At 39.1% G+C, this 13,710-nt stretch overlaps 1 protein-coding gene across 8 annotated transcripts in view; it reads right to left on the bottom strand.

Moving 5' to 3' along the window:
- Positions 1–13,710, bottom strand: part of Cfap91 (cilia and flagella associated protein 91) — a 76,035-nt gene that overhangs the window by 26,143 nt on the left and 36,182 nt on the right. For 7 of the 8 annotated variants that reach the window (XR_015450419.1, XR_015450414.1, XM_087208964.1 and 4 more), the window contains 5 exons: positions 12,430–12,607; positions 6,680–6,837; positions 4,894–5,076; positions 3,860–4,002; positions 399–515 (listed from right to left, as the gene is read on the bottom strand). Coding sequence is in view for 6 of the 8 variants with exons in the window: in XM_087208964.1 (XP_087065090.1) it covers positions 399–515; positions 3,860–4,002; positions 4,894–5,076; positions 6,680–6,837; positions 12,430–12,607 (779 nt within the window). In the remaining 2 variants the exon portion in view is untranslated. The remainder of the gene's footprint in view (positions 1–398; positions 516–3,859; positions 4,003–4,893; positions 5,077–6,679; positions 6,838–12,429; positions 12,608–13,710) is intronic. The other variant, XM_087208955.1, reaches the window with a different exon arrangement.

Below are 13,710 nucleotides of genomic sequence, written 5' to 3'. Positions count from 1 at the left end.
ACCTTCTTTGACCCCCACAGTTATCCACCAGTCCTGCGTGGACCACAGTCATCAAGTGGCCCCTGTGTGGAAAGAAGATGATAACTGCTCATCATTCAAGTTTCTTTTCCTATTTGGCACACATGACATTACCTTCTGATGCCTTCTTTCTGAGGGAAGATTGTTCATTATTTGTGTTTTTATTCTTCAAAAGATTGAGTATAGATTTTGCTTCATTTCACTGTGCTTTGGTGTGTGTGTGTTTGATGTTCAGTGCATAATAAAGACAAAATCAGTTCTGAGTCAGAGGTTGAGAAATGAACACTGTTAAATTAGATTTGTGTTCAACCCAAAGTATTTTAAGAATGAACTGACCACAATACTGAATTTAGTTCTTCAAATAAAAGTTTCAAACTTACATTGGAAGTCATTGCCAAGCTTGGAGTTGGAAGCCGAGGCTGCGATATGGGCTTTTTTTGAAGGAAGCGTAGAGGTTTCTTTGCTTCAAGAGTTTTATTTTTCTTATTCAACAAAGCCTGAAATAATACCAACGAATGTCACTTCTTATCTTTGTCTTTTCTTCCACTACCAGATTTAGGCTGCAGGTCAGAATTAATCTCTCTATGCTATGGCATGTTGGTTTGAGAAAGTCTGAGGGATGCTATGACATTCCTCAGGACACATCTATAAACACAGTACATGTTCTTAGTGTGTTCATTTTAATCAAAATTTGGTGAGATTTAAATTCTTTCTTGGACTTTTTTAAAGGTTCTGTCTTGTTTGTATACATAAAACCCCTAACTCTCATTTTTTCATGTGAGTTAATTTGCTCTTTTACATGAATGACTGCACAACAAGAAATTATCCTGTGCAGCAAAAGACTGAAATACTTTGGATGTTTTATTATTACAGGGGAACAGAAGAGCATTAAATGACAACTGTCTCAAAGTAGAGAGATATTTTTTCCTTTGGTAGTGAAGCCTGCATATCTAGATTTTCTAAAAATTAATTTGTCTGCAAGTGAAAGAGTATGTATGTGTATTTTTGCATACTATCTTTTTTTTCCTTTTCATTACTAAAAGTCTTGCCAAAATCATACATGAAATTTTGATCATGGTGCCATTTTAGCCATAGGGGAATATTTTTTAAAGTATCAATAATTCTGATGTTTTGTGATTTTAAAGTCATACTTTAGTTAATTTTCTATCATATAATAATTTTACATTTTATTTCCCATGAAAACATAAATAAGTGATATTTTTAAAACAAACACCAAACTAAGATCTTAAACTAGTAAAAATATGCAAATTATACTAGAAATTTAAAACACCAGAACCAGTTGAATGGAGCCTCTGAGTTTCTTCAAAAATAAGTGACAGAAAATAGATGTCTCTTTCCTATAGTAGCCACAAGGAGGGCATCAACAGAAAGCAGCAGCAGTCTAAAAGTATTTAATAATTGTAAAGTTCAGAATCTCTTGAGAAAAGACCCTTGATCAATACTCTGTGAAACCATTTCAAATCCAATCATTCATAACTGATTTTGGTGGTAAGGACGTGGAAAAACAGGCAGGCACTCTCACCCATGTTCATGGCAGCCCAGTTTATAATAGCTAAATCTAGGAAACAACCCAAATGTCCATCAACTGACAAATGGATAAAGAAGATGTGGAGTTTTTTTATACAGTGGAGTACTACTCAGCCATAAAGGAGGATAAATTTGAGGCATTTATTGCTAAGTGGATGCACCTAGAAACTATATTCTTGAGTGAACTAAATTAGACACACACATATATATAAATATTGCATTGTTTCTCTGGTGTGAGAAGCTGAAAGAGTAAATAAAGACCAAAATGCAGAATAGATGTTGTGAAATAAGAAGAAAATGTTTAAATGGGAAGGGGCACACAGGAAAGGGGAGAGGGAAAGGAAGGAAGGGAAAAGAAAAATAATGAAAAAATAAAGATAAAATGGAAACCAACCTCTTGTAAATAAGAAGGGGAAGAGGGATACAAGGGAGGGAAGGAGAATGGGGAAAAATATGAATCAAGATATATCATGTACAGGTACAAATTCCATATGATGAATATGATCATTATTTATATATAAATTGTACCATAAACTTAATGGTAAAAATAAAAATATTTTCAATTGTTAAAAAAAAAAAAAAAAAACAGAACAAACTGCAACAAAAAACACAAAGTACAGCTTGAATAAAGAGAGCAGCCAGACTCAGATGTGCAGTCCTAGGTAATTCTTCCAAAAGTATATATTCTTCCAAAGTGAAGAAATAGATCATTCTAATCTTTTTTAAACTCTTCTCTTTTAAAAGAGAGGGGAAGGGCCGGGGATTTAGCTCAGTGTTTCACCGCCTGCTGTGCAAGTGCAAAGACCCGAGTTCAATCCCCGGTACGCCCCCCCCCCAAAATAAATAATAATAATAAAAGAGAGGGGAAGAAGGAATACACCTCAGTTCATTTCAGGAGATCTGCCCAACACTGACACCTACCCCATTTATAGTCAAAATGGGAAAGCCATTTCACTTCTGAATAGAGACACAAAAAAACCTGACCAACATATTAGTAAATCAAACCCAACAATTTTTGGTACCAGGGATCGAACTTGGGTCCTTGCGCTTGCACAGCAAGCGGTGAAACCACTGAGCTAAATCCTCAGCCCTGAACACAACAATTTATTTAAAATAAGCTAATATAGCTTAACCAAGGCAAGTTTATTCCAAGTATACAAGGATAAATTAATATTTATAAAAATATAAACATTACCATAATAATTTTAAGAAAAAAAATAATTACCTCACTAGAAACTTTGATAAAATTCAACACAGACACATCATAAAAAACTTTAATAAATTAGAAATAAAAGGGAACTTCCCATCTACAAAAACAAACTTTCAGAAAGCGAGCGAATGATGAACACAGTATTCAGAAACAGGGAGATGAGGAGGAAAAGAACCACAGAGAGAAATGTAAATTATTGTCAAAGTCTTATTTTTTATGTTAAGTGTTCTTCTTTATGGATTCATGTTGTATTATTGGAATCAGTGTAACAAACAAATCTGCATGGGACAGTGATGTCATATACCAATGAATCCCAAAGTGTGGTTCTAGGGCTTACCATCAGCACATACACACATACACACATGCACGCATGCACACGTGCGCACACACACACACACACACACAGACCAATTCGTATCCTCACTCAGGCCTGCTGGGGGTGGGGTCCAGCAACGTGTTTTATTTTTTTATTTTATTTATTTATTTTTTTTGGTACCAGGGATTGAACTCGGGACCTTGCACTTGCGAGGCAGGTGGCGGCACCACTGAGCTAAATCCCTGGCCCCCAGCAACATGTTTTAACAGGCCCAGGCTGTGGTTCTAATACGTGCTAATGGTGCCCATAACACTTTTTTGCCTAGTTGAGTTTTAAATGAGATGAGAAAGAAATTGAACATGACTTATTTCCTTCCAAATGCCTTGCTAGCAAATCCAAAAGGGGAAATTTGGAGCCTATTACAACTATTAACAGCAATAATCATTCCCAATACAGTACTAGAAATTGCTATAGCTCTGTATAATGTCAAATTTTATTATAGAGATCTAAAGTTGGAAACATTTTCAGAAAGTAATGCAACTTCTGTAAATGAGGAGAGTGACTTCTAAGTTTTTCTACACTTTGAAATGAGGGAGAACGCACAGTCATGGGCACTTCCAGAAGAGAAAGTCTAGACAAGAGAAAACTCCTATGGCTACGTGACAAACCCACTGGTCACTACTGCCCAAGACAAAGTGCAGTTTTTGGAGTACAGCATTTATCTACCCAAGTCACACTAAAAGCATCTTGTCTTCCAGATACTATACCTTATGGACCTCTGCTAACTCATAGTCCATCCTTATTCCCCTCTTTAGGAAACCTGCTTTGGTGGTAATGACTTTTGGTTTTGGAGGTTTGATTATTGGTTTTGTCACAAAATCTGGGAGACATGACTCAAGTTCAACTAAACCTATGGGAAGAAAATATATGTTTTTAGTATGCATTGCTTACATTTGCTATTTTTAAAGTATATGATTAATTTTGGTAGCTGTTTTCCAAGTGGTTTCATTAGAATTGTTGATAAGTTATAGGATGAACCATCCCTGAAATGTAAAGCAAATTTCTGTATAATTAACTCATATTCTTGGTTATTTAGACTATAAAATGAGAAATATACTCTAAAGTAAATATATTGTCCTATAACAAAGCAATAAATTCCATAATACTCAATAGAAAATTAATAATCCCATGATAAATGGTGCCGCCATTTAAAAGTAGATAAATGTTCACCAGTTTATCACCTTCTGCTTGGAAATAGCCAGTCAGAGATACAAGTTCAACAATGTAATTATCAAGTCCTGACCTTGGCCATGTGATGCTTCAACTTGTCAACTAAACTTTACATCGTGTAAACGAGCCTTGTGAACTTCATAAGAGGTATTGTCCTCTCCATGAATTTGACTCCTGTTAGCCATCCCTTTGCCTCTGGTTTTCTGACATTTCTTGGTAAAGGCTCAATTTCATTATACGTATCTTGTTTGGTTCATAAACCTGACATAAATATTTTTTCTAGTTCATTACTGCATAACTTTTATTATTAGTGGCATTAAACATTTTCAAATGTTTAGTGACTCGTTGAACTTGCTTCTTGCTAAATTATTTTATGGTGTGTCCATTCACTTATTTGGGTCTTAGGAGCTTTTACTGATTTGTATGAACTCACATTAATTGTATTAAATATATGTATTACTGTCCCTTACAAATATTTTTGTTGTTTAGCTTTTAATCTAAATTTATATATTTAATCTATATGTCTAGGATAGCAGTCTTTACTATACTTCTAGTTACATAAATTGATTACCTTCATAAGTGCTCAGATAGTGATTTTTTACTATAAAGTCCTCTGAGTTGTTGTCTGGGAAATGACCAAGGCGAGACAGAGGCCCATAGACTTGTGATGCATAATCAGAATATTCTTTGATGATATCTCTTCTCTTCAATTTCCCTTCTATATTTTTCCTCTTTCCTACAAGTTTTCTGATAGCTGAAATAAAACATATCTCTATGGTTATCTCCAAAATATTGCTTTGAATGATAAATGCAAAGAAATAAATCAATTCCAATCTTATTCATTGGGAAGCTACCAAAATGAATGGATTTCGCGATGACTCAACACAGCTAGAATGTAACCTAAAAACAGGGGTGTGCCAGCTGGGGACTTGGAATTTCCTCGAACAGGCAGGACTGACAGAAACTCCATCAGCCAGCATCCTCAGTTGGTGCTCATCAAAAACCTTTTTAACCACGAGCATTTACAAGCTCCAGAGTAAGAAGTGTTCAGTAAAAGCTTGTTAAATGAAGGAAAGAAACTCAAAATAAATGATATACTAGGAGATTGTTCTCCCCTACCAGAATAACTGAAAGGGAGGACTGCAGTTGCATCTTGGCTCACACCAGAATAACCGCAACATGTCCCAGCTCACAAGCTCTCAGGCTTGTCTGGCAGGCAGAGGGAAAGGGCACACTGCACACCGTAGGCAAGCACTCAGTCCTGCGCACTACCTCCACCTGCTCCTCTTGCTTTTGTTTTTTCCCCAAGTCTCATCATAGACCTACACCCCCTTCCAACAGCTGCGAAGAGCTCACTTCCAATGGGTGAGAAACCCTGTCACAAGGCTGAGAAGTCACCACAGGAAAGGGGCCACCTAACGAGGCTACCTTGTGACTGTTGCTTGTGTTTCATCCCTGGTGCTTTTGTCCATGTCTTGGAATCGTTGAAGTAAAAATAGTTTATATTTTACTATTTATCTACAAAGGTTAATTAAATCCATCACTAGTTATACCACACACTGAAAAGAAAGGATGTGAACAATATCTACATGAATATACAGCAGCTAGTTAAAGGTTTTTCTCATATCAAGAAAAAGTTAAAGGTTAAGTTCACTATAAATAATTTTTAAGTCATAATTTAAATTGTGTAATTGTTTTGCTAGTTTTGAATGATTTTTAAAAATGTGATTACATTGTTATTGTATATATCAATCCCTAATTTGAGTATGTAGGTGATATAATTTTTGTAAGTAAATAAATTATGTTAAGTGTTTCCTAGTAAGTAAAGCTATAAAATTAATATTAATAATTTAACATTTTTAGTATACATTTTAACTTGATTCTTATTCTGCACTGAATAAAAAATAAGCTATTTCTTTTTTCATGTATAAAGTACAAATATGTAGAGAGTACATAAACTTATATGCAATATACTACCACATTAAAATTTCTTAGAGTGATGAGTAGGAAAAAAGATCCTCAAACTGCCACGTTTAGGGGCAACAGTGGAGAAAAAGAGTTGAGCGATAGACTTCTCTATCCAGGGCCTTGATCACTGAAATCAGGAAACCCCTTACCTACACACACACACCCTGTAATGTCAGTGACTTGACTGCCTGTTAGAACATGGCCATTTGATTTCCTGAGTGAGGGATTTTTCTCTACTCCTCTACTTTAGGGAAATAACTTCTCTCTTATCCCTTACCTATTTGATACACCAGCCCCAACACAGAATTTTTCACCACTAAATGAGGTTTGGTCCAACACCCAAAGCACATCCCCTCCCACTCTCCTCCCAGCTCATATTGCACCATTACTTGAGACATGTGCGCGCTGGATTTGGGCCACTTTTGCCTGTTTTGCTTCCTGCAGTTTACACCACTGGGCATCCAAGTGCTTTGTGTTCAATTCATTTTGATTCTCATCACGTTTCTTCAGCAGCTTTTTTAAAATCTCCAGGCGAATTTCTTGAAGTCTTCAAGTAAATTGCAGAGCATTAAGAATACATGGTATCTCAAACAAGGCATTCTAGACAGCAAGGGAACAGCTGCCCCAAACAGGTTCATCTTTGTGGGCACCATATTCACCTACTTTGAGAAGGCTGCATGGGCAAAAGTGTGAGGATAAACCGAAGGAGTATGGGAAGCAACTCAATAGTGCATCTCTGTATAATAGGACTGTGTATAGGTGTAGTTAGGAAGGGTAAAGAATAGTATGCAGGCAGAGGGGTAACGGAAGGGTTCTCTAGACAGATGGGCTATGGGAAAACAGGAGATTTGTAGACAAATCTAGATTTCTGGAACTGCTAAAAGGTTAAGTATTAGGGGAGTGAAGAGAAAATGAGGTGTGGCATGCTACTTTAGAGGCAAATGTGAAAATGCCTGCAACTGGCACATAGCAGGTACTCAGAAAAATCTATTTCCCTTCCCTTTACTCTATGTGTTCTCCTAGGACCTTGCTCATGTGTATCCAGCTAGGTACAGATGATTGTGAAAGGAGTGCCTCCAGCCCAGGTGTTTCTGAATCAACACTTATGTCTACTTGAACCTACTGCTGTCCCTTGACAATCTCAAAAAACCTGGCTCATTTTGTTCCCGCCAAAAATTTACCCCTCCTCTCACATGTTCTTCCCTCTGCTAATGATTCCTCCTCTAAACACTCCTGCAGCTATTTCCTCACTCATGTTTTTGGTGTCTCTCTCCTAACCTGGTCTCCTTGGTGTTACCCTCTCTTCTTTCCAATCTTTGTTCCACACAGCCCTCAAGGTTTCTTTCCTAGAACAGAGCTCTGAATACATTTTACTCCTACTTGTAGAAGTCGTGCATTCTTTTATTCGCTCACTCATCTGTCAAATGCTTATTAAGTGCCACTATATTTAAGGCAGGAAACTACAATGCATGAGACAAAAGTCCCTCTCCAGAAGCACTGTGCAGGCAGAACAGGCGCGAGCCCCAGCATGGGCAGCACCGGAGGACCAAGCCAGGCCAGCAGCGTGAGAAGAAACTCCCAGTGGGGAAGAGGAGGGGAAGGTGCTGAAGGCAGATCACCGGGGGAACAAGGACCAAGGTTCGCGGCACTGACAAAGGAGAGGCCAGGCCTCAACAGAGGGAGTCACTGCTGCGTCAAAGGGACCAGAGAGATCACGACCACGTCACACTGGTGGAGCCACTCAAAGTGAATGCACGTGGGAGGTGAGGCAGCAGGGACAAATGAGGATGGAGAGACAAGCACTTTCAACAAGGAGCCACACATCAACACCAGCTACCTTTCCCTCCAGAGTGAGAAGCACGGTCACATCACGTCAGTGACAGACTGTGTATACCATGGTCCCTCAAAAGAGTGGAGCTGAAAAAGCCCCCTGGCCGGGCGATGTCGCAGTCACTGTCACGCCATCGCACAATGCGTTGCTCACGTCCCTGTGGTGAGGCCGGGAGACGCAAACCTGCCTCACAGCTGGACGTGCAGAAGAATAGCACACACAACTATGCACAGTACTCCACAACGGGAAAAACAGCTGTTACTGGCTTATGTGTTCACTACACTATACTTTTATTGTTATTTTAAGGTGTACTTCTACTTATTAAAAAAATTTTGCTAGAAAACAGCCTGCCAGTGGCAACCACAGACACCTTGTGTTTACTGTTTCTCTCAGCTGCAGTAAGAAGGCACATTGAGCGACTGAGCCACGCCACATAGGTCTGTGTCACTATGCTCTGTGATGTCACCCAGGGATGAAGTCCCCTGACCACAGGTTTCCCAGAACATGTCCCCGCTGCTGCTAAGCTTCAGCTGTCAACTTCACCACTTTCTCTCAATTTCTTCAATTACAAATGGAGACAATAGTATCCTCTTCATAAAGTTGTTGTGAGCATTAAACGAGTGCTAAAACAGTCGCTCTCAAACTAAGCGTGGGTCAGAATAATCAGGAGAGCTTGGTGTGACATCGAGTGCTGCACCCACCCTGATTCAGTAGGGATGGGACGGGAACTGGAAATCTGCATCTGTAACAGGTTCCCAGGGAATGCGGATGTGGCTGGTCTGCGGACCACACTTAGAGAACCTCTGCCTTAGAACATTACCTGGCTCAGAGTAAGCCTCTGTAAGTGTTAAATGCCTACATCATCTGCCCCCTCCTCCTCCTCACTGCCAATACTGTCCACATCAGGACGTCTTACTGACCCACCCACCCACCCAGCGCAGAGCTACCCTCCCCACTCGCCCATTCCAAACAGAGAAGACCCTTCCCTCAGCCCACAAACCCTGCCCCAGAGGCGCTGCCCTGGAAGGTTTTTGCTCCTCCTCTGGCACTTCCCATGCCCAGCCCAGGGGACCACAGGAGGTCTGCTGGGGCATGGGTCTCCTATTCATCCTGCTTCCTCATCTCACAGCACAGAGCCCAGCATATAGGAGGGATTCAAAATACATTTTTTAAAACTATCCTCAAGGTGGACCAGTGGAACAGATTAGAAGATGCAGAAACAACGCCAGACACACTCAGCCATCTCATCTTTGATAAAGGAGCCAAACACCCTCACTGGAGGAAAGATAGCCTCTTTAAAAAGTGGTGCTGGAAAAATTGGGCTTCAACTTGCCAAAGATTAAAATTAGACCTATATCTCTCACCATGCACTAAACTAAAATCAAAATGGATTAAAGATCTAAATATTAAAATAGAAACTCTGAACCAGTTGGAAAAGAGGTTAGGTAGAACCCTTGAAGACATAGGTGTAGGAAAAGATTTTATGAACAAAACCTCAGTTGCCCAGGAACTAGCACAAACAATCAACAAGTGGGATCTCTTCTTATTAAAAGGCTTCTGCACAGCAAGAGAAACCACCAGCAGTGTGAAGAGACAACCCACAATATGGGAAAAAATCTTCACCTGCTCTTCCTCAGACAAAGGTCCACTATCTCAAATCTATAAAGAACTTAAAAAGATCAGACCTCCCAAATTTAAAGACCCAATCCAAAAATGGGCAGCTGAAATGAACAGACATTTCTCAGACAAGGAAGTAGAAATAGCAAATAAATACATGAAAAAATGTTCAACATCACTGGTCATTCGAAAGATGCAAATGAAAACAATGCTGAGATTCCACTTCACTCCAGAAAGAATAGCTGCTATCATGAAATCAACCAATAACAAATGCTGGCAGGGCTGTGGGGAAAGAGGAACTCTGCTCCACTGCTGGTGGGAGTGTAGACTGGTGCAAGCACTATGGAAATCAGTATGGAGATACCTCAAAGAACTAGGACTGGAAATCCCATTTGACCCTGCTATTCCACTGCTGGGGATCTTAACTGGAAGAATTAAAAGAATCATACCAAAGTGATATATGTGCGCCCATGTTCACAGCAGCACAGTTTGTAATAGCTAAAACTTGGAAACAGCCCAAATGCTCATCAACTGGAGACTGGTTAAAGAAAATGTTTTTTTTTTAATAAAATGGAGTACTACTCAGCCATAAAAAATGAGAAATTAGAGACATTTATAGCTAAGTGGATGCACACTGAGGTGATACTCTTAAGTGAAATAAATAGGACACACATGTATAAATACTGAATAGTTTCTCTGGTGTGAGAAACTGAAAGCGTAAATAAGGACTAAATGTATAATAGGTCATGTGAAATAGGAAGAAAAGGGGCAAAGGGGAAGGAAGTGGGAGGGCTAGGGGAAAGGGTACAAGGGAATGGGATTAATATGAGAAAATGGAAAAATAGGAACAAAATCTTTGTAAATAGGGAGGACTGGAGGGGTTGAAGGGAGGGCTGGGCAAGGGTGAAAAATAAGAACCAAGAGAGACTATGTAAAGGTACAAATTTCCAATGATGAATGTCATTATATTGTATACCTAAAATGTACCAATGATTAAAATGAATAATTGATAATGTAAAATAGGAAGAAAAGGTCCAAAGGGGTAGGGGTAGTGGGAGGGGCAGGGGAAAGGAAAGATGGGAAAGGAAAAATGCTGAGAAATGAAAAAAATGGAAATAAAGTCTTTGTAAATAGGGAAGGGTGGAGGGTGTGAAGGGAGGGCTAGGAATGGGGAAAAAATAAGAACCAAGATGCATCATGTAAAGGTACACTTCCCAATGAGAAATGTAATTGTGTTGTATACCTACAACGTACCAATAAAAGAATTTAATTAAAAAAAAACTATCCTCAAGGTAATAAAAGTACTCACTTTCTTAGGTGATGCCTTCACTCTTGCCAGACAGATTTTTAATATTTTTAATGCCTTCTGACAATATTTACTCCTGTGCAAAGTACAGCAATAAATTTAAATCTTTGAAAACAGGATTGGGCTCAGCATGGTGGCCTACATCTCTAACCCCAGCACTCAAGAGGCTGAGACAGGAGGATCACCAGTTCAAGGCCAGCCTGGGCTTCACAGTGAAGTGAGTTCAAGGCCAGCCTAAATTACATAGTGAACTCTTGTCTCTCTCTCTCTCTCTCTCTCTCTCTCTCTCTCTCTCTCTCTCTCTATATATATATATATATATATATATATATATTTTTTTTTTAAAGAACGAAAAAGAAAAGAGGATTGGGTAGTTTGATACTGACCTTGTATCAAACACTATTTCCTATTAAATTTCAAAGTTTTACTAAAACACCACATAGAGTCAGGCTTAATCAAAAAGTGTTGCAAAAATGTGAACAAATTTTGAGTCCAGTACTAAGCACATCCCTAACTCTCATGTGTTAGGGACCTTAATAGCATTGCTATGAACAATTAAGTGGCTCAGCACAACCTAGGACAAAGGACAACCTGAACATTTGTTTGTTAGCAAGCTGGCATTTGGGATTCTAATAATGTCTCATCATTTCTACCTATCAGCAACAACCTCATTTCCTAAAATATATCAGTTAAAATGATTGAAAACTGAAGTAGAAGTGGCTTGGCATATTGGTATGTATACACATTGTCATATAAGCCCATCTCTTGATGGAAGAAATCCCCCATTTGCCTTTGAAATGAAAATACCCTGTTAGCTCTGGGTAAAAGTTGGCTGTCCTGACTGTGAACCCAGTGCCAGAGAACAAGGGGTAGGACTAGCTAGGAGGCTGGTTATGAGGGGGCCGAGGCCTAAGGACAGTGGTACTGGGAGTGAACAAAAAAGAACAGCCCATGGTGTGCAGAAGTCAGTGGGATTCTGTGACAGACTAGACAGATGCTAAAGGAAAAAAGGGGGAGGAGACTCAGAGGTGTGCTGGAGGGACTGCCGAGGGACTGACTGGGTTCCATGGTGAACTTTACACACCAGGAGAGCATCTTTTCATGTTGTTGGAGAGAAAATTATAGAGAGCTCCTGTATTGTATACTAGCTCCTATATTATATTATAATACATTATATTATATTATATATGTTTCTGAAAGACCCAAAACCCCAATTTCCTATTGCTACAAGTTGAAGATAGATTCTGAACCCAGATACTTGCTGAAATGATATTTAAATAGCTAGATAAATAGATAGATACAGATATAGTTATAGAGGTAGAGATAGAGATATACTATGTCTCCCATTGGTACAGGAACAGTTGAACAGATAGTAGAGAACTTACTTTTCAATCTCCTGCTCTCTGAAGGCCCACTCTTTCCTCTCCATTGCGTCCATCATCTTCCTTCTCTTCTCAAATTGGGAGCTGTCATTCAGAGCAGGGAGAGTGGCTTCCCAGGCACGCTTTTCCCGGGCTCGTTCTATCATCTCCACCTCAGCCAGTCCCGCTGGGAGACCTCGACCTAGAGGACAAAATGTCTTACCTTAGGGTCAAGTGGACAACCCATGTACCACCAGTAACAAGTGATCCCCTCAGATCCTATCTGCTTCCCTAACTTTGAGGGCTATGACAGGACACGGGGGTATTAAGAAACATCTTTAGTCTCACACTTGTGTTGTCTGTGCCTTGCGCTGTCTCTTGTTGGTACCTGGCCCTTCAGATGTTATCTGCATGTCAGATACTGCAAAGTACAGGAGGAATATCAATGAGCTGAACGATCAGACATTGGAATGTCCTATACTAGACAAATCCATATTTTGAAATGCAAAGAATAGCAAAGTCCAGGGGATGGGAGGTTGTAGGGAATTTATTGGACAAAGGTAAAAAGCAGATTTGTTTTAAATAAAAGAAAATGAAGGAATAATCATTAGCTGAGAATTCATCACATTGTACTTTGTCCCCCCACAACGAACGTTCAATTAAGGGCTTCCCTCACTTCCAACTCTGAGTTCAAAGACATCATGACCCCCAAGTCAGGCAGATAGTTGGGCCACTGGGTATGTCTCCTGACCAGCTCATAGGTGCTGTCTGAGACCTGACTTACAACTCTCTGGAGCAAGCTTGGGATCCTAGCACGCTCTGGTGGATCACATCTCTAAACATGGCCTTGATTTACTGTACCATCTCCTTCAGAACAAAAGTTGGTAAAACAAACAGGGCCAGAACAAGCTTCCCATTTGATCACAGAGCCACAACAAAACAATCTTTATTTTCATTTAAAAATAATTATACAGGAAAGTGCAAACAAGCTATATTTCTACTACATAATAAGTTAAAATTTTTCACTATTTGTCTCAAATTTTTTTCTACATTTATACTCCAAAAAACAAATAACATATGGATTCAGTATCTCTTGCTTTTAAAATTGGAATATCATTTAAAAAAGCTAAAGTTCTCCTATAGTCTACCTCCTCCTTCTGACCATCTCAGAAGCAATCACAATGGGCATCTAGTAGGTATACTATCAATGATACATGCAAAATCATGTATATACATATTTATATAAATATATATAATTGTGTGAATTTGGGGGTTTTTAGTAATTAAAAAATTAAAAGTATGAAG

The sequence above is a fragment of the Heterocephalus glaber genome, unplaced genomic scaffold, assembly GCF_053883595.1.
Source record: "Heterocephalus glaber isolate CG9 unplaced genomic scaffold, H.glaber_assembly_v1.0 deba00000122, whole genome shotgun sequence".
Classification (NCBI taxonomy): Eukaryota; Metazoa; Chordata; class Mammalia; order Rodentia; family Bathyergidae; genus Heterocephalus; species Heterocephalus glaber.
Note: the sequence above shows the minus strand (reverse complement) of the source record. Positions and strands in the feature narration are given on the sequence as shown.